The 21,979-nt window shown below is 33.2% G+C and overlaps 2 protein-coding genes across 2 annotated transcripts in view; both read left to right on the top strand.

The window, feature by feature from the left end:
* Window positions 1-2,957: 2,957 nt before the first annotated feature.
* Window positions 2,958-3,827, top strand: LOC135794764 (protein rolling stone-like). Its single transcript, XM_065306151.1, has one exon. The coding sequence runs from the start codon at window positions 2,958-2,960 to the stop codon at window positions 3,825-3,827; it is 870 nt and encodes a 289-aa protein (XP_065162223.1).
* An 11,972-nt stretch (window positions 3,828-15,799) lies between these two features.
* Window positions 15,800-21,979, top strand: part of LOC135793661 (pro-neuregulin-3, membrane-bound isoform-like) — a 32,072-nt gene continuing 25,892 nt past the window's right edge. The window contains 2 exon segments of the mRNA XM_065304696.1: window positions 15,800-16,541; window positions 20,834-20,983. Coding sequence (XP_065160768.1) covers window positions 16,520-16,541; window positions 20,834-20,983 — 172 coding nt within the window. The 5' untranslated portion in view covers window positions 15,800-16,519.

Here is a 21,979-nt window from a genome sequence, read left to right as displayed (position 1 = left end):
CACCCTACAAAATATTTTCTCTAAATTTAGAAGAAAAAATAGAAAAAATTTCTCCTCACCAAATTTGATCAATTTTCACAGAATTGATCAATGTTTCCAGGGGTGGTTTTGTCGATTACGCATTCCTACTGTATCAAATACTATGTCATCATTTTACCTGCTTTCCATTATCAGATTAGAATCGTCCATCCACGATTAGTTCATAAATACTTAAATTGCTGTCGTCTGTCGACATGCATTGCACGCAGTGTTTGTGTGTGTGCGCCTTTATTACCCTTGTTAGTACGTCGTGCGTTTCTGCTCGCATTTTCAGGGTGGCATATAAATTCGCTGGACGTTGGTGCCGTGTCCGTTTCGTGCGCCACACAAAGGTGTTTTGTGCACGCCGCAAGTCGCAGTGTCACTTTGAATTATTTATTGTGCCGACACAAGCACACCCCCATGGGCATGCACCCCTACACCCTATTGAGGGTGCACGTAATGTGTCCCCAGGTCTAATATTGAGACATTTCGCAAATTTTTCCATAAAATGTTTAATTTTCCGCTTGATTTTCATTAAAATATTTTCGGGAGCTCCGCCCAATGCCCTTGAATGGTATTGGTAGTTGAGTATGTGTAGACCACGCCTACTAACCTATATTTATCTTTATAACGTGTGATTTGCTAACGAGGTGATGTCATGATGTCATTGTTGCGTTTTTTACGATGCGATACGTTTGGGAATACGCACACGCTTGTAAAGGCTTTATATATTGGTTATGTGTGTGTGATGGATGATTGTTTCGGCTTTATTAGCGGGTGGGGCCTTCTCACAACAATTGCGTCCCGGTGCATACAAAACGCACTTGAGCGACGCGTTTGTTTCTAATTAAGAATATTGTCGGCGTTTAATGATGTCGCGAAGAATCACGTGATGGTGGATTAGGTGAATTTTGTTTCACAGGTTATGTAGATAGGAGGATCTTGATTTTCATTTTTGCACGAAAGGAAAATATGGTCTGATGAACATTTATAACATAGATGCATTAAATATTATAGAAGTTAATTTTTTTTTTAAGAAAAGTAAAACTACCCTTATTGGACAACCCCTATTGGGAATCTTATTTTAAGGTTATAAATAATGTGTATACAAAATTTTATACGATTTGGTCCACGCGTTTAGGTTTTATGGGGATAAAAGTGTTTGGGAGCTCCGCCCACTTGACTTAAACACGTTGATTATTCATGGAATATGCACTTTATTTCTGATATTTTTAAAGAAATGCTTAGTATTTGATTAATACTTTTATTTATAACATTTTTGGAGTCAAATTAAGTTAAAACCATAAAAAAAAACTAAATTAAGGGTAGTTTAAGGGTGGTTTAGGGTGAATTATAGATTATTCTGAGAAAATCTCATAACCTACTACTTTTTTTCTGCAAAATAACTTGATTTTTAACTCAATTAAATTAAATATTAAAAAAAATGTTTAAAATTTAAAAACAACCCCTATTGAACTACCCCTACCACAAATATCATTCTAAGGTTATAAATAACCTGTACACAAAATTTTATCCAATTTGCTCTTTGCGTTTAGATTTTATTGTAATAAAAGTGTTTGGGAGCTCCGCCCACTTGACTTAAACACGTCCATAACACACGCAATCATCACTTTATTACCGACATCTTCAGCGAAATGCTTATTATTCTATTAGTACTCTCATTTCGACACGTAGCCATGCTTATTGTTCATCTTCTTCGAAACATTCGGCACACATGTCCGGATTAACAATGTTTCTTTAAAAATGATTCTTTAAAAGAGTTTCACATTCAAACGCCGACTTGTGACACTTATTTACTCGTACTTACCTGCGGGCGTGTGGAATGCGTCGAGGAATTTAAATTTCGCCCAATTACCTTGCGGCGCTTTGCGGCTACCGGAATGTCGAACGCGTGAGTCACGACAAAAAGACGGCGAAAAAACTGAATAAAGGAGGGAAGAGAGAGGATTGCAAAATGCGATTTGGAATTTTTCGGTGTACAGTGTACACGCGTATTTTATGGAACGGCCAGTCGTTTGCAGCCTTGATCGATATTCGTTCCGCATACAGATTTCTTCATTTGCATGCATAATCGGGGGATTTTATCATCATGTGTCACGAAATCAATTTTTACACACTGTATGGTAAAAAAATTGTAAAATTTGTTGAACGCTTCAATCATGATTTGTTAGTTTTTATAACATTTTTATATAGATGTCATTATTTTATAGAGTTTTAAGCAGGAAAATTGTGTTTTAAGTGCAAATTACGTTAAAAATGATGTTTTATGTAAAAATTTGATTTTTGTTCGTTATTAATGAATAACTCCCAAACTAATTAATATATTTTAATGATTTCTATACAAACTTGTTCAGAATAAAATTTTTTATCTAAATATGAAACAATTTAATTGGTAGCAGTTTTTAATAAAAAATTATAAGCCAATTTGTAACAATTTTGTTAGTTTTTCTTACAAAATTAAATTTTAATTTCCTATAACTTTGTTTCTAACAATTCAATTTAAAAAATCTTTACTAATCCGACGTAGAATTTAATAGAAAATCAAATCGTGAAAGAATTATAATTCTATCGCCAGTAGTTTTCAAGAAAATCACTAAAATATAACTTGAAACTTATAAATGCACACACAATCAATACTTGCTTTTTTTTTGTTATTTTCAATTTTCGACTTCTTCCTTTCCAAATTTTTTAAATTTAATATTCTATCTTATAAAGAATTTCCTGAAGATTCTGAATTTTCAATCCGTACGTTTCTATCACTTTTAGTTTCCGAGATAATCGCAATTAAAATATCAAAAAACAAATTTTTTTGAGCAATTTTTCAAAAAACCCATACTAATATTCATTTGACAGCTCCACGCTTGTCATAAAATTACATCACATATCACTTGTCAAAATATTTCCAATTTTTAATCATGTGTATGATAAAACTCTCCGATATCTGCAAATACGCCAAAGAAATCCGCTGGTCCCGCTTCAAAATCTCCTACGACTTCCCCGAAGATTTCTACCTCCAAAAATGGCAAACCACCAAACAAATCGATGGGCATTACGTCGCATTCCGCCTGCTATTCCTGCTCTCAGTCTCCTCCCAAATCCACCTCCTAACAAGATTCACCGCCCAAAACGCCCACCTCCCTTTCATCTACTTCACGCATTGGACTTTTGTATCAATGGGCATCTACGGCCTAGCCCACTTTATCCTAGTAATATGTGGTTACACCCATCAACAAACTGAGTGCTACCAAGATGGCGGCGCCAGTGTTCCATCTTTCAGCATCTTGGAACTAAGACTTTTCAATGAAATCACATTAATCTTGGCGAACATTGCGCATAATTGCGCGATTTGTGTTTCCGTGTGTTTCTGGTCAGCTTTTTGGACACAAGAGGAAAGTGATTTGACATGGGGGTGTAAAATGTATCATGTGTGGTTGGCGGTGATTATCATTTGGAATTATGTGTTGATATCGATTAATTTCAAGATTGAATATGCGTATTTACCTTTTGGTTTTGGAGTGATTTATGCGCTGTTTTCCGGGGTGTTTTATTTGAAAGGTGGCGTGGATCATAAGGGTAGGCATTATATTTATAAATTGGTGGATTGGGGACGTGCGCCGAAGATTGCTATATCTGTGGTGATTTCTTCGTTGATTATTGCTGTATTGGTGCAGGTTGTGTTGTTTTATTTGGATAAAGGAAAGAGGAATATTTATAAGAAGTATTTTGTGAAGGATGATGACGAAGGGGCTGAGATGATTGATCCTACAAAGCGAGGATTTGTGTAAAATTTTATGGGGAATCAATTTTTAAAAATATTTTACTTTTATTATTATTATTAAGCAGGATAATACTGTTTTAAGTGCAAATTATGTAAAAATATAATTTTTGCATGACAAATTGATTTTTGTTAGTTATTAATGAATAACTCTTAAAATAATTAAATTATTTTAGTGATTTTTTTGCAAATATATTAAGAATAAAATTCTTTATCTAAATGTGAAAGAATTTTATTGATATCAGTTTTTAAACGGAAGTTATAAGCGAATTTGTAACAAGTTTGCTATTTTTATCCATCAATTCTTCAAAAAAGTACAAAATTTAGCTTTCTGCCTGCAACCCAAATTTGTAGGTGTCTGCCTAAAGTCCGAACTACCCCTAACATATATTGGTACATGCTGAATGTTGCAGTAGAGCGTGCGTGAATGCTTTTAACAAATTGCAGGTAATTTGTGCGCTTGATTTATGTTACCCAACTATCATATACTAGCGTAGTTTTCCTACTGTATCCATCTTAGACGATTTCGACATGTCGAGACAGGAAATTTCACAGAAATCAATTCGGGGAGGGCTTTGGGAAGATGTGGAACGTGAAAAAAGTTGCGTGTACCACTTATTAATCCTCCAGTTGACTCTTGTATTTTATTTAGTAGGTAGTAAAGTGATTTTTTAAGTGAAAAATAGAGAAAAATTGAAATTTTTAGATAAAATATTTGATTTTTGTTAGTTATTAATTAATAACTCCTAAAATAATACACTTATTTTAATTTTTTCTTCATACGTTTATTCAGAATTAAATTCTCTATCCAAATGAGAAAGAATTTTATTGATAGCTGCTTTTAATCAAAAGTTATAAACAAATTTGTAAAAGTTTTGTTATTTTTTCATTCAAAATTCAACTTTAATTGTCAATAACTTCTTTTTCAAATAAATTAATTATCAAAGAGAATCAGTTATGGAATTTAATATAGAATCAATAAGTGTACTTTTATATACTTTGAATTTAATATCTAGGCAGTAAACTTGTTTTTGAAGCGTAAATTACCAAAAAATTTGTTTTTCACAAAAAATTGATTTTTGCTAGTTTTTAATGAATAACTCCTAAACTAATTAAGATATTTTAAAAATTTCTTCATAAATTTATTCAATTTAAAATTCTTTATCAAACTAAAAAATAATTGTACTGATACCACTTTTTAATCAGAAGTTATAAACAAAATTGTAACAATTCTGCTATTTATTTATCAAAAATCAACTTTAATTGCCTATAACTTAATTTTTAAGCAATATAATCCCCAAAATAAATTATCTATCCTACGTAGAATTTAATAAAAAACAAACACATGAAAAAATAATAATTTTATCAGAAGTACTTTTCGAGCAAACCTCTAAAACTTAACTCAAAGCAATAAATGCAAAATACCTTGAAACGAATTATGAATAATTAAAACGAGCTTCACCGACGTTTAGTTTCGACATTATGACTTATGTTATCTATTGTAAACTTTACCAGTCGTCCCGTCTTATTTGCTATTCGTTCTTTTTTATTATTTTGTGCTTTACAGTGCGCGCTCGCGATCTAAAAATAGTTAATAGGTAACAAAAAGTTCCAACAAGGCAGCCAACTTTCCACTTTCCACACGTTTCACGACACAAAGTTGGATCAATATTAGCGAAACTCGTCGCTCTTTAAATTTTTACACCACTTTAACTTCGTTTTTAATACCTACCTAATCGTAAAAAAATATTGCTAACTTGAAATATGTCAATACAATCGCAATCGTATGTAAATGTTGTCGAAAATATCCGGCTTGCCAACTATTCATAAACATAACAAAGGCAAATGAATATGGAAATTCCCCAAAAGTTACCTACATAAGAGTGAAATGCGCGTATAGTATTCTACCAACAATAATAAAATAATAATTGATGATCAAGTGAAGTTCAACGCGAGTAATTTACATTCGCAATTCTCTCGCCCCTGTCAAACACAATAAATTATTCAAGTCGAGTGCATGACTACGTTTCATAGAGCGTTAATTATTCACCAAAAGCAGTGTTGGATTAAAAAAAATTTACAAAATTTTTTTTTCAAATTTTTAGTTCGTTTTGTTGCGTGGTTACTTAAGCATGCTTTGCATTTTATGCCACATAGTTAAACTCGCGTGTTGCGGTTGTTGTAGTGTGTGCGTTTTTATGTAAATGCTAAAATTCTGATTCTTCAATTTTTAATTAAGTCCACGGAGCGTGGCGAGAGCGTTTGTTCTGGTGGAGCGCGCTTGTGGTTCGGTCAAGCAGCAGCAGCCAACACTTGAAGAACAAAGTTAAGACAAGACAAGACTTCTATTCGAACTGCAGTACTCATGGTTGGATTTGGTGGGGTGGATTGCCAAGGTAATGTAACAATGAAATGAACTCAACAACAACTGAATGGCAAAAATATATATCTATTCGACGCCGGCTTATCTCGGCAAACTTCAATTTTCTGCTCGTTTCTGGCTCAGGGCTATCATTTTACTTCTAATTAAGTTTTCATTGCGTTTTCATTACGGTTTCATTATGCTCAACGCGATTATCTCATTAAATTTGATGGTATGATTCGTTTTAATAAGGTGAAATATTTCAATAAACGCAGTGTGTGTGTTTTGCACATTTGAAATATGTAGTTTAATAAGTGCAGGCAAAAGTTATGCAACCCAAGTTGCATTAAAAGTAAATTAATTATATATTTCGTAAATTTTATAGGGAATTAAATGTACTACATATTAATCTTGATCTTGACATTTTTCTTTTACTATCTAGGCAGTGAATTAATATTTTTTAAAGCAAAAATTACTGAAAAAAATTGCTTTTTGGCATAAAAAATAGATTTTTGTTAGTTATTAATGAATAACTTCTAACCTATTTAACTTTCTTTAGCAATTTCTTTACAAATTTATTAAGAATTAAATTCTTTACCTAAGTATGAAAGAATTTTATTGATAACTGTTTTTAATCAAAAGTTATAAGCCAATTTGTAACAATTAGTTTTCTTAAAGTTTAGTTTTTCATATGAAAAATTGATTTTTGTTAGTTATTAATGTATAACTTCTAAACTACTTAACTTTCTTTAGCAATTTCTTTACAAATTAATTTAGAATTAAATTCTTTACCAAAATATGAAAGAATTTTATTGATAACTTATTTTAAACAAAAGTTATAGGCCAATTTGTAACAATTAGTTTTCTTAAAGTTTAGTTTTTCATATGAAAAATTGATTTTTGTTAGTTATTAATGAATTACTCCAAAACTAATTAAGTTATTTTAAATATTTCTTCACAAATTTATTCAGAATAAAATTCCTAATCAAAATATAAAAGAATTTTATTGATAACTATTTTCAATCAAAAGTTACAAGCAAATTTGTAACAATTAAGCTATTTTTATCCATCAATTACTCAAAAAAGTGCAAAATTTAGCTTTCTGCCTGCATTCCCAATTTGTAGGTGTCTGCCTAAAGTCCGAACTACCCCTAACATACATCCCTTCATGCTGAATGTTGCAGTAGAGCGTGCGTGAATGCTTTTAACAATTAGCTTTTCTGCCTGCAACCCAAATTTGTAGGTGTCTGCCTAAAGTCCGAACTACCCCTAACATATATTGGTACATGCTGAATGTTGCAGTAGAGCGTGCGTGAATGCTTTTAACAAATTGCAGGTAATTTGTGCGCTTGATTTATGTTACCCAACTATCATATACTAGCGTAGTTTTCCCTACTGTATTCATTCGAATATCGTGCACGGGTTGAAATTTTATCTTGATATTGGTGAGATTTGTGAGATTGCGAGTGCAGAAAATAAAGTGGATGTGGATGTTTGTTCCAAATCTAAATCGCTTACGATAAACTACTTTCAGTCACAAAAACAAAAAACAGATAAAATTTTAAAAAGAAAAAAAAACAACATAAAATTAAGACGTGTTAAGTTGTCTTTTTGACTTTTTTGACATTTATGACATTTACGACCGCAATTTGTAACACTATGGTTTTTTATTCACACCAGCTGGTTTTTGTTTCACCCATGACACTTTAATTTAATTTTTCGCTTCAATTTTTTTTTTATTCTGCGTTACTGAATGTGTCATAGGGTGGTTTTGGGTTTCGGCGCACACGCGCCACCACTTGAACCAAAACCATATAAATGCCCCAACCGGTGCGCGCACAAGCATCCACCATCTTGAGATAAAACCACCGACAACTTCTTGCTTCCTCTGTGTTTGCACCCTTATTGAATATAATACACGCGCACATGCAGATGAATTTAAATGCTGGGTGTGCGTCGGTTGTTCCTGAAACAGTTTTTGACGACTTGAGCACACTTCTTCATCATCATCATCTCGCAGCTGCCGCCCACACTAATACACACGCGCATGCGCGCACGTGATGCACATGACTTGCGATTACTGAGCATTTATGTGTATATGTGTGTGTTAGTGTGTTTGTTTTGATGTGGTGCAAACTTTGGAATAAGGATGTTGAGTCGCACATGCGGCACATGTCGTCTTCCAGAAGGAGGAAGTCGCGTCACACGCGTCACCATGCGGCTTATTATGTTATGTGGGCTGGAAAGTGAATTATGAATATGCCATATGCAAATGTCTGGAATTTTAAGTTTTACAATAAGTTTACTCAGAGTAAAATTTTAAAAATTAAAAAAAAATCAGAAAAAATAAGATTTTTACTTTAAATATTTTTAAATTTAATTTTATAAAGGTTGATTTTATTTTAGTTTATATTTTGATAGCGTGCATGTGCCAGGGAACATGTTGGCGGTTCGTGATTACGATTTCATGTTCTATTTCTATTTCCATTACGTAATAGAGCAAGAGTTTTGTGCGGTTTTTCAATTTGATGTTTTGTTTTTGTTTTTCTTTGCATGGAAGTTGCTGAAATGTAAAATGCAGCAAATTGTTTCAAGATTTATGTGGGTGGAACACGCTGCAGGGTTGCCAAATTTTTTCATCCCTCAATTCAATCTATTTACATTGAAATTTGAATAAATTTAGATGTATAAATCATTTTTACTGCGCATTAATGTTTTTTCGACATTTTTTACATTTTTTGCATTTTAAGGGTAGTTTTAGGGTAGTTTTATGTCTTGTGTTGAAACTGCACGTGCAAGACCACCATCCATGCCAGAAAAATTGCCAATACTCTATTTTTAAGTAGAAAGAGGAACTTTTCACTTAACTACCCTTAACTAACCCTTAAACACCCTTAAACGTGACGATTTATTGATATCCCATATTGATACGCTTCAGCATACCACCATAGATGATATCATCATGATATACCCTATTTTAAATTTATATACAGAGTGTTTCAAAAAATTTAATTTCCGTATTTTATTTATTATATTATTATCATTGTGAGTTATAGCTGTCATTAATATAGATGATGAGTAGACTTAATGCGGTGACAGTTAAAGCTCTACATTTATATTAAACTTTACACATTACATAAGGGTGCATATTGCTTGAAGGGTGTTGAAGGGTCTAAGTAGTCCTTCTATCTAAGCAATGAGAAATGAGAAATGAGTGTTAAACACCCTCTGTCTTTCTGAATGTGTGATTAAAACGTTTTGATGGCACGAGCTGTGCGGTGAAAGGGTTTGTCTTCATCTTCAGTTTAATTTTCATCGCCATGTTAAACGGTGTCGTGTTTCAAGACCGCGCACGTCGGCCGTATGTCTTTTGTGTGCTGGTGTGTGCATTCGCTCGGATGGTGATCGCATCATCCACATTATCACATTATAATCATCGGGGGTAACCAGCTATAGTGTGTCGACACTTGTTTTCATTTATTTCAGAATTTTGAAGAAAAAAATAACAAAATTATAACAAATTAGCTTGTAACTTTTGATTAAAAACAGTTATCAATAAAATTCTTCTGTATTTTGATAAAGAATTTTATTCTGAATAAATTTTTGAAGAAATCATTAAAATAACTTAATTATCTTAGGAGTAATACATTAATAACTAACAAAAATAAATTTTTTTTTGCAAAAAAACAAATTTTTCAGTAATATTTGCTTTAAAAAATTAAATTTACTGCCTAGATAGTTAAATATAAGTCTTAAGATCAAGATTAATATGTGGTACATTTAATTCCCTATAAAATTTACGAAATAAATAATTAATTGACTTTTAATGCAGTTTGGGTTGCATAACTTTTGCATGCACTTATATAACTTTTTCAAATGTGCAAAACACACACTGCGATTATTGAAATATTTCACCTTATTAAAACGAATCATACCATCAAATTTAATGAGATAATCGCGTTGAGACGCAATGAAACCGTAATGAAAACGCAATGAAAACTTAATTAGAAGTAAAATGATAGTCTCGAGCCAGAAACGAGCAGAAAATTGAAGTTTGCCAAGATAAGCCGACGTCGAATAGATATATATTTTTGCCATTCAGTTGTTGTTGAGTTCATTTTATTGCTATTTACGTACCTTGGCAAATCTAACTAACTAACCAACTACGAGCACTTCGTAGTTCGAATAGAAAGTCTTATTCTAATCTTAACCTTTGTTCTTCGCGTTGGCTGCTGCTGCTTGACCGAACCACAAGCGCGCTCCACCGTAACAAAACGCTCAGCTGTACGCCCGTGGACTTAATTAAAATTGAAGAATCAGAATTTTAGCATTTACATAAAACGCAATACACTACAACAAATCCTGCAACACGCGAGTTTAATCATGTGGTATAAAATGCAAAAGCATGCTTAAGTAAATCCACGCAACAAAACAGTCCAAATTTGAAAAAAAATTTTGTAAATTTTTTAATCCAACACTGCTTAAGTGAATAATTAACGCTCTATGAAACGTAGTCATGCACTCGACTTGAATAATTTATTGTGTTTGACAGGGGCGAGAGAATTGCGAATGTAAATTACTCGCGATGAACTTCACTTGATCATCAATTATTATTTTTATTATTATTTAGTAGAATACTGTACTTTATTCACTCTTATGTGAGTAACTTTTGGGAATTTCCATAATTTTTGCTTGTTATGTTTATGAATAATTGTATAATGAGATCATTTCGACAACATTTACATACGATTGCGATTGTATTGACATATTTCAAGTTAGCAATATTTTTTACGATTAGGTAGGTATTAAAAACGAAGTTAAAGTGGTGTAAAAATTTAAAGAGCGACGAGTTTCGCTAATATTGATCCAACTTTGTGTCGTGAAACGCGTGGAAAGTGGAAAGTTGGCTGCCTTGCTGGAACTTCCTTTTGTTACCTATTAACTATTATTTTTAGATCGCGAGCGCGCACCAAAGCACAAAATAATAAAAAAGAACAATGTTAAATGCTACGGACGCGACTGGTAAAGTTTACAATAGATAACATAAGTCGTAATGTCGAAACTAAACGTCGTTGAAGCGCGTTTTAATTATTCATAATTCGTTTCAAGGTATTTGGCATTTATTGTTTCTAGTTAAGTTTTAGAGGTTTTCTCGAAAAGTACTTGAGATAAAATTATCATTTTTTCATGAGTTTGTTTTTTATTAAATTCTACGTCGGAGAGATAAAGATTTTTTTGGTTATATTGTTTAAAAATAAAGTTATGAACAATTAAAGTTGAATTTTGTAATAAAAATAGCAAAATTGTTACAAATTTGTTTATAACTTTTGAAGAAAAATAGTTATTTATAAAATTATTTCATATTTAGATTCAGAATTTTATTCTTAATAGATTTGTGAAAAAAAATTAAAAATATTTTAATTTGTTTAGGAGTTATTCATTAAAAACTAACAAAAATCAATTTTTATGTGAAAAACTAATTTTTTGGTAATTTTCGCTTTAAAAACAAGTTTACTGCCTTGATACTAAAGTGAAAGTTTATAAAATTAGATTAATTAATTCTACATTAAATTCTATAACTAATTCACAAAGATTTTCCTAATTATTTTATCAGAAAAAGAAATTATAAAGAAATAAAGTTTAATTTTATAAGAAAAAATAACAAATTTGTTACAAATTTGCTTATAACTTTCGATATAAAACAGTTATCAATAAAATTCTTTCATATTTAGATAAATATTTTAATTCTTAATAAATTTGTGAAGAAACAATTAAAATAACCTAAATATTTTAGGAGTTATTAATTAATAACTAACAAAAATCAAATTTTTTTCTGGAAAAATCAATTTTTCTGTATTTTACCCTTAAAAAATCACTTTACTACTTTAGTAAATAAAATAAAAGTGTCAACTGGAGGATTAATAAGTGGTACACGCAACTTTTTTCACGTTCCACATCTTCCCAAAGCCCTCCCCGAATTGATTTCTGTGAAATTTCCTGTCTCGACATGTCGAAATCGTCTAATGTGGTGTGAGTAATCTATTTCAATGTCGTGTGTCTCGGCCATCGACAACAGCGTCGGTCTTTTAATATCCCGACCGGATTCGGAAGCACGTTCCACCATCGTTTGACCGGCGTGCGGGTGGGTGGTGTGCGACTTCCACACGTTCGGCAATAAATTCCTTTCCTCGCACTCACACACAGCCACAGCGAAAATATTTCATTCAAAGAAACACCTCTTTTTTTTTTCTCTTTTTCTCGGTTTTTCTGTGTGTGGATTTGTGTGTGTGTGTGTGTGTGACCGACTACCAGGTAGGTAAATAATGGAAGCAGATCGACGGTGTAGGTGGTTGTAGTACGTGGCGAACGTGCGATACTTGAAATTAATCGCTCGTAAAAACGGCCAACAACAATAAACATACATTTTCGATGTTTTTGGAATTTCGTGGATGGTTATACCGTGAGAACTGGGAAAAATTGAATTTTTTTCGAAGAAAGTGCGTTTTTTTATTAAAATTTTTCAATATTTTTGGTTTAAAGAGAGTAAAAGTCAATAAAATTATAAGTTTTTTAAACAAATTGATGGTATATTAAATTCTACAACTAATTGAGTTAGTTTTTGGTCATAAATTTAATTGGAAGAGAAGTTATGAATAATTAAAGTTTGATTTTGTAAGAAAAAATAATAAAATTGTTACAAATTAGCTTATAACTTTTGATTAAAATAAGTTATTGATTAAATTCTTTCATATTTAGGTAAAGAATTTAATTCTAAATAAATTTGTAAACAAATTGCCAAATAAAGTTAAATAGTTTAGGAGTTATTCATAAATAACTAACAAAAATCAATTTTTCATATGAAACTAACCTTTAAGAAAACTGATTGTTACTAATTGGCTTATAACTTTTGTTTGAAAATAGTTATCAATAAAATTCTTTCATATTTAGGCAAAGAATTTAATTCTATATAAATTTGTAAAGAGATTGTTCAAAAAAGTTAATTAGTTTAAAAGTTATTCATTAATAACTATCAAAAATCAATTCTTCATAAGAAAAACTAAACTTTAAGAAAACTAATTGTTACAAATTGGCTTATAACTTTTGTTTAAAAATAGTTATCAACAAAATTCTTTCATATTTAAGTAAAGAATTTAATTCTAAATAAATTTATAAAGAAATTGCTAAAGAAAGTTAAATAGTTTAGAAGTTATTCATTAATAACTAACAAAAATCTTTTTTTCATATGAAAAACTAAATTTTAAGAACACTAATTGTTACAAATTGGCTTATAACTTTTGTTTAAAAATAGTTATCAATAAAATTCTTTGATATTTAGATAAAGAATTTTATGCCGAATAAATTTATGAAGAAATAATTAAAATAATTTAATTAGTTACGGAGTTATTCGTTAATAACTAACAAAAATCATGTTTTGATGTGAAAAACTAAATTTTCGGTATATTTCATTATTTTGATGATTATTTCAATAAGATATATAGAACAGCAATCAGAGCGAACTACTCAACACTGACGTCACTTCCGCCACCAGTTTTCCGCGAGTTTAGGCAGGAATTTAAGTAATTACAATCAAAAATAACATTTTTATCAACAAAAACATAAAAACATTTTTTCCATTATAAATTATCTTCTTTTTTTCAAAATCTAAATACAATCATTATCCCTGCCTATTATAAGCAGGTGTAAATTGTAATTGTAAATATTCTCGTACATTGTAAGTGCCTTTCCGCATCGATTCCGTCCATCGCGCGACGTGCTGAAATGCTTCAATTGTCGCCGTCGCCGCCGTGTTTGATTTCGGTTTAGTCAAATAATTGATTTTTTTCCTCCTTGGATGAAAACTGAACGTCATGACGACATGCGCAATCTACCCTGACGTGCATACAGTGTGCTCGATTTTTTTTTTCGTGCTTAAATTAAGTCGCGTGTTTTTATGCGGCGCGTTTATTGCGGTGACATGTGGTATACTGGTGTGCGCCGCGGCCGATATGGATGTTTGCTGAATCTGTTCGGTTGGCTTGCGGTTGCGGGTCCGGAAGAAAATAATAAGATGCGTTTCGGTAGCGCGTGGATGGCGGATGGCGGTGTGCGCTGCGCTGCAGAGAGAAGAGCAGCTGGCGGGCGATGGCGCGGATCCGATCCGATCGCAAATACACCTGCCCAAATATATATGCGGCCATTGCACGAGCGCGCGCATGCGCATTCACACGTTCATGAAATAAAAGTGTTTTTAGTGCAAAAAGTGAAATATTTTAACACTAGTGATGAAAAATTTACATTTTAATGTTTTTTACGTGTGGAAAAGTGTTACTTTTTGCACTAGTGCTTAAAAATAAGTTTAAATGTGTAAAATCAACTTTTACAAACCAGTAGAACACATTTTTAACGTTTTTTATGTGAATTTGAGTGCAGAAAGTTGTAATTTTGAGCACTAGTGCGTAAAAACCTATTTTTTTACACGAATTTAACCTAAAAACACAAAAAACTAAAAAATGTTACTTTTTACACTAGTGCGTAAAAATGAGTTAAAATGTGAAAAATCAACTTTTACAAACGAGTAAAACACATTTTTAACATTTTTTACTTTAATTTGCGTGCAAAAGTTGTAATTTTACGCACTAGTGCATAAAAACATATTTTTTACACGAAATTAACCTAAAAACACAAAAAAATTAACTTTAAACACTTCCAAAGTGATTTTCTGATGTAATCTGTTGAATTGGTCTGAGACGATTATCTTCCACCTTTTCAGGTGTTTTTCTTCACAATTGTCACCCCTGGAGATCATAGAGATCAATTTCAGATCAGATCAGATAAAAAATTGAATCATAAGGGTTCATAAGCCACCAGACATCTTGTATTATGATCTGAATATAATCCCGAACGAAATAACCGCATTAAACAAATACCTGTTGATTTAATTTGTGTCTTTTATTGCGTATTCTAAGAAGAATGCCTTCGAAACGTGCGCAGAATCGTAATCGAATTGCATTGTGGCCAGTTTTCTTTAAAAACGTCAAAAATTGTTTTGATTTTGTATAATATTGAATTATTACACATTATTTGTTCACCGCTGCGTGATTTTAGGTGCGCTACATGCGCGCACGTGTAAATATGCGATTCATTTGTTTTTCACATGGAGATAAACGTTATCGTTGACGTCTTTAGTGTAGAAAACGCATTCCAATGCCATTACTTAATATGCAAGTATAAATATGTATATTTGGTTGCATACCTACGTTGTATATTGTATAGTAGATGATCAGCTGCTGCGCAGTTACTATTTCCGAGGTGTCTGCGCGTTGAATTGAATCGAAAATTGAATTGAAGAAGTCCCATCACATCTGAAATAGATGAGAATAGTGTGAGGAGAGTAGAGATGAGGTAAGCTTCGCGTGTATGCCGTGTGGCCGTGCATGGCGCGCACACGGTGTATCGCCAGCCAGTATACTTTTTCCATTCTTGTCTTGCGTAGATATGCACTGCGTGTGTTGAGGTGAGTGGTGTACATTTGGTTGCTGCTGCTGCTGCTGGCGCGCGCGCTTGGCTTCGGCAGTTTCCGGTCGCGGCGGCGCGCACGGTTCGCCAGTCTGCGCCGACAGTTTGTGCGGGTGAGTCGCCGCGTACGCATCCTCAGCGCAGTCAGTGTGCCGGTAGTCCGGTAGTCGCACAACACCGGGCATACACAACAGTCTTCTCGCCGCCGCGGCGCGCATCGCACACACACGATCGACCCGGCAACAACACACATATTTAATATCATCAAACCTGAAGGCACACACAACACGCGTCGAAGAGCAGCACACACACGACGGTGTGTGTGTGTGGTGTCCCGACCACGGGCGAACGGTTTTTATGTAACGAAATCATTTTTATATTTCGCCGCGCCGCGCCGGAACACCAAAAAGTTGTGGTGTTAAACGAGAGTGTGCGTCGTGTGGTGTGTGTGTGATTGTGTTGTTGTTGTTTTTCTTCTGTGTGATGTCTTCTGCTGCGCCTGCTGCCGCTGTTGCAGCACACTGGAGGAGAGGACATAATCCGTCGTCGTCGTCGTCCGCGTAGGTTGTGTTGGTTTGGTGTGCTACGGCGCCAGACTCTACTCGCCAGACTCTTGCTTTGCTCGCTCGCTTGGATTATATTATTTTTTTTGGGTTTCGGCGGTGGTTGTGCGCCACCCCGAATGTGTGTGCAACGTGAGTGCCTTATCCTGCGGCTGCTGGTGGGACGCGCTGCTGTCGCCTGCTGCTGGGGAAGATGTTTCACCGCGTAGTCGCGTCTTGCAACGATCATTCAAGACTGACACTGCATTTGCCTTCGATACAATGTTTCTAAAAACCATACAATGTACGTATTACAATAGTATTTCTTTAAAAGTTGAAATTTTTCCTTTTGTGACCGGAAAACTTGAGAATCGAACTGCGCATGAGCGATATCTTTCGATACAGCTGATTGGTTAGATAGGGGAAGTGACGTCAGTGTTTAGTAGTGAGTTTTGATTGGTTTTTAGGTGTTTTAACATGTTTTACGTGCGGAAATTGATAATTTTTGGTAGTAGAGGTTAAAAATAGGTTTAAGTGTGGAAAATTTAGTTTTACGAATGATTTTTACATAAATTTGGGTGCAAAAAGTTGTTATTTTGTACTTTTCACACTCATTTCAAGTAAAAATCACTAAAAAGTTATTTTAAACACTCAAAATTGTAATTTTTGACTCAATAAAATCTATTTTAACATATTTCACGTGCGAAAATTGACAACTTTTCACACTAGAGCTTAAAAATTGGCTTAAATGTCAAAAATTAACTTTTGCAAACAAGTTTTTAACATTTTTTACACTTTTTATATAAATTTGAGTTCAAAAAGTTGTAATTTTATGCACTAGTGCATAAAAATGTACTTTTTACACTTATTTCAAGTAAAAAGCACTAAAAAGTCACTTTAATCACTGAAAATTGTAATTTTTGATTCAATAAAATCAATTTTAACAAATTCCACGTGTGAAAATTAACAACTTTTCACACTAGAGCTTAAAAATAAGTATAAATGTCGAAAATTAATTTTTACAACTAAATTTTCAACATATTTAACATTTTTTATATAAATTTGAGTTCAAAAAGTTGTAATTTTGTGCACTAGTGCATAAAAACACACTTTTTACACTAAAAAAACGCTAAAAATACTTTTTCTTTAATTTATTATGTTAACAAATAAATTAAGTTATTTGTATTTCTTGTTAGGAAAATTAATCGATGACCTTGTGATGAAAACTTGTGAAATACATACATTACACACGCGATAACATCGAAATATTCGATTTTATTACCACCTACCGCGTTCCCCAGCTCTAACTAATAACATATTAAGCGGAAAATGAATTATTGCCGGTTTTTCCCCAGCCTGACATTGACCGAAAATATTTAGTTCATTGATTTTCAAACATTTTACGATTTTACGTCGAAAAACCTCACGATAAAATCTTTACATGCTAGAAATTATAATTATATGTTTTATTTTAATATAGATTTCAAGTTCAAGTCATTTGAATGTGCGCTATTTTTAGCGATTTGTTTCCTGACTTGGCAACTTGCAGCGAAATTTGCATTCTTTACGATTTGAACACGTGTGATTAATATGCGCGCCGTTCGGGCTTCGCTGGCGCAATAATTACCAATTGATGAAGTGTTTAAGATTTATTGCTGTGCATTGCATGCATTCGCGTTGCTTGCATGGATTAATCTAGTTGTAACTTTGCTAGATTATAACTCGAGCATGGAAGAGACATGCTGCTTGTGCTGTTTGTGGGCAGCACGCCAAAATTTAACACGATACAGCACTCAAATGCTAAAGTTAATGCGGAATATGAAAGTCGTTGAAAATTTATTATTAATTGTCGTGTTTCAAACGTGGAGAATGTTCGTGTTTACGTTTTGTATTTGAATGGAATCCTATTTGTCATTTTGTGTCAAATTGCTTCAACACTTTGCGTGTAATCATCAATTTCTTGGTTTAAATTTAGATTTTGTTGAATAATATTATTTGTCATTAGATATGAGCTGAATATTTGGCCGAGTAGTTGATTCAGATGATTATAATTTTTAATATTAATTTTTTAGACAAAATTTCTTAAATTTTTTTTAATTTGTTTTTTTTTGAAAATTTGTCGATTATTCGGTCGAATATTTGGATTTTATTTATCCCTACTAATAACAATAAATTCCATAAAACTAGGTTATGTTAAATCCCTACTAATATTATAAATGCGAAAGTCCTGATGTTTGTTACACTTTCACGCAAAAACTACCTAACCGATCATCATGAAAATTTGTACACATATTCTTAGTGGTCCCCGAATGGTTATAGGCTACTTTTTATTTAATAAAAAAAATGTTTTTAAAATAAAATAAAAGAAATAGTTTAGCCAATAATACCTCTGCATCTGGCTATTTTGACTACATTTTAACGCCATCTAGCATTCCAGCAATGGAAGCTCAAACCTGGGTACTATTATAGTACTATCACACCGTATTATCAACACTGTACCGACAGCTACGTCAACATCAAATCCAATTGACTACACCTGCGGAGACTACTGTACACTATAATTTCCATAGACTATACTTTCAGCCATTTTAAACTTCCCGCCATTCTACTTCATTGTTACTTCTTCTGTGACTATACAGACGCGTACGGAAGCAACTCCCCATTATTTTAGATATTCGCGAACTTGTGCCGCGGGTTAAAAGCTGTTTTAATATTTTGTCATGATTACTTACGGATATTTTATTATTTTATGTTTTGGGTCAACAGTTATGACGATCCGTGCAAACAATTAAAAACGAATTCATATTTTTATTCGGCGAATATTTTGAAACAACTTCACACAATCGACGAGCGAGTTTACGCCTGGTACAGCGTACCAGCGCAGTTGCCGGCTAAATGCGTGTTATTTTATTAAGAATTGCTGTAAGTGTAAATAGGTCCGTGCGATTAGAATCTCACAAAGCGGAGCAAAATGAACACAATACGAATGCTTAAAATGAATCTCGCAAAGAAAAAATTATAACTTGTGCATTTTATTTGTGTTTTACGTGCAAATAGCCATTGATAAGGCTTACATATTATTTATTTGAGTTTAATATTTTTAATAGTAATTTTATGTTGGTTATTATTTAGTTTTGTACATACTGAGAGCTAATGAGTATTTAAAACGTAATTTTAATGTTTTTGCGTCGTGCGACCGGACTGTAAATTCAAATTACCCGCAAGAATTACGCTCAGAGTCTTTTCATCGTCATCGACGAAAACGCGGGATGGAGCAAAAAGAAACCCGCTTCTCTTAGCTTGGTATGATGCTTACCACGCAAACGTAAGCTGCTCTTGTTCATAACCTCATAATCGTGCACTGAGCAACCGATCGCTAAGTACCTGCTAACTGCCTACTTAAGTCACCTCAAAACAAATCAAAACTTTTGCAAAAAATCACACAATGTACAAATTGGTTGTTTTATATTAATTTCCTCGTTATAGCGTAACAGCTACTCTGTGTAACGACGAAAAATATTTTACCCTTGCAATTATGAGCTAGAATATTTCTTTTAAATACGACATCGATGGTAACATTTGAAATATTGTTCACCAGTACTGATCCCAACGTCCCTACAAATTGCAATGCAAATTTCTATAACTTTAAGCACGATTTTTCGAAAGCTAATTTGTTGGGGTGCACGTTTGCGTTACTGAAAATCATTTAAACAAAACACAAATTAGATACAACTGAGCGACATAGATTCATTTTTAGACTTCAGGAAATATTTACCGGCATTTTTACAAGAGTAATTGAGTTTATAACCAGCTTACAAAAAATTAAACAGACGTCAAACCGCGTAAAATCTTAATATTTGATTATTTTTTCCCTTGATTTAATGTCAAATTTATGTAACATGATAAATATTATTATAAAGAGGTTAAACAATATTTAAGTATATTATAACACAGGTAAAATGTTCTATTTGTTTGTTTATTTGATTTGTTTGAGTGCTTTGACTGTTTGCTCATTTCTTTGATGTCGTAAATTACAATTTATCGCGTTCGAAGTTGACTCTGCCTGCGTCGGTGTGCTTTCCACGTAAAACCCACTTTTCATACGTGAATAATTGACGCGCAAATTGCATCCCTCCCGGTTGACTTTTATAATTTTATCATTTCCATCTTCTGCCTGCCCACTTAAACACACACACCATCACTCCATCAATTTGTTTGTGTGCGATTTTAATTTCTCATCCTCCCAACTGGAATTATGCATTAATAGATTAATAGCGAAGGGGGTTCAAGCGTGTGCATCAGGCGATTAAATATGTAAACTATCGATTTGTAACGCCGGGGGTGAATTACGTGTAACTGCAAGGGTAGTTTTCTTACTTTCTTATGCGGGCGAAGACTTTGAACGATGAATTATTCCTACTTTTAAGGTGAAGTGAGGTGATATAGGCAACCGAATTAACATGTTTGTCTCGCAATAGTATTATTTACTTCGCATGCATGCAAACAGATAATTTGTGACTAGACTAGACTAGACGAGTTTTTGCACGTTTTGTGTGTTGTTTATTTTGTTTTGTTAATTTTTATGTTTTCTTGCAGTGGCGCACGTGATGTGTGCAGCATGGGGCTGGGGGCGGCGTCCGCCCGCCGCGACACCGCGGCCCCCATCGCTACGCCTGCCTTTGATCATCCGGTGCCTGGCGCAGCTCTTCGTCACGTGCTTTCATCGTTTCTAGCCAAGGTTCTCAGGTAAATACACAAAACATTAAATTTTATTTCTACGCTATTAAAATGGCGTCTTTAGCGCTATTGAAAGAATAAAGTTGTTTGTTATGATATTAAGATGCTGCGCATGAGTCATGTGTGCTTGTTTAGTTTATTTATTAGAGGAGTGATGAAGAAAAGTAGGAAATGAACAATTGCGCGCGCGAGTAGGCAGACGCCACGAAATCGACTCACAAATTAAGTCAGCCGCTAACTAACGCACGGATTATTCCTCTTGGCAGCGCTGCATTCAATCATGATAAGCGTGTGACATCATTTTCCTGCTGTGCCATCGCGAAATAATTGCATTTGATGCGTGAAAATTAAAATTATCTTGTTGACGCGTCAATTTCTCACAATTGCACTACTTGTGGTTGGTATTAATTTACTAAAGACAGGATATGCAAATTGTAAGTGCAAGTGGTTTATTTCAGACGTTCGGGACTTATACCGCCAGTCAAAGCATTGGGATTTATGTTTTTATGTATATCTGGTTGCCTATCTATCGGCAAACATGAAATATTGGTACTAATACCGGTATACCGGTATTTTTTGTTCCAAGTATTTAAATTTTTGAAATTTACGATTCATACCGGTATATCGATATTAGAATTGAGAAATACCGGTACAACCGGTATACCGGTATTTTTTATTCAAAATATTCAAAATTTTGAAATTTGCGATTTATACCGGTTTATCGATATTAGAATTGAGAAATACCGGTATAACCGGTATACCGATATTTTAATTTTAAAAACCGGTATACCGGTATTTTTTATTCCAAATATTTAAAATTTTGAAATTTGCGATTTATACCGGTATATCGATATTAGAATTGAGAAATACTGGTATAACCGGTATACCGATATTTCAATTTAAAATAATACCGGTATTCACATCTCTAGATACAATTATTTTCTCATTGTCGTTTGCATTGATGCCACTTGTGTGTTGGTGTGTCTCTGGTCGTGAATGGAAATG

The sequence above is a fragment of the Atheta coriaria genome, unplaced genomic scaffold (assembly GCF_025399875.1).
Source record: "Atheta coriaria isolate IRGN ID8LTWV9N9 unplaced genomic scaffold, Caltech_Dcor_3.1 hic_scaffold_6_pilon, whole genome shotgun sequence".
NCBI lineage: Eukaryota > Metazoa > Arthropoda > Insecta > Coleoptera > Staphylinidae > Dalotia > Dalotia coriaria.
The sequence above is the reverse complement of the archived record's forward strand: the minus strand, read 5'-3'. Positions and strand labels throughout refer to the sequence as shown.

Excerpts from the sequence above, each read along its gene's own strand:
- LOC135794764 (XM_065306151.1), top strand. The coding sequence starts at position 2,958 with ATGTGTATGATAAAACTCTCCGATATCTGCAAATACGCCAAAGAAATC.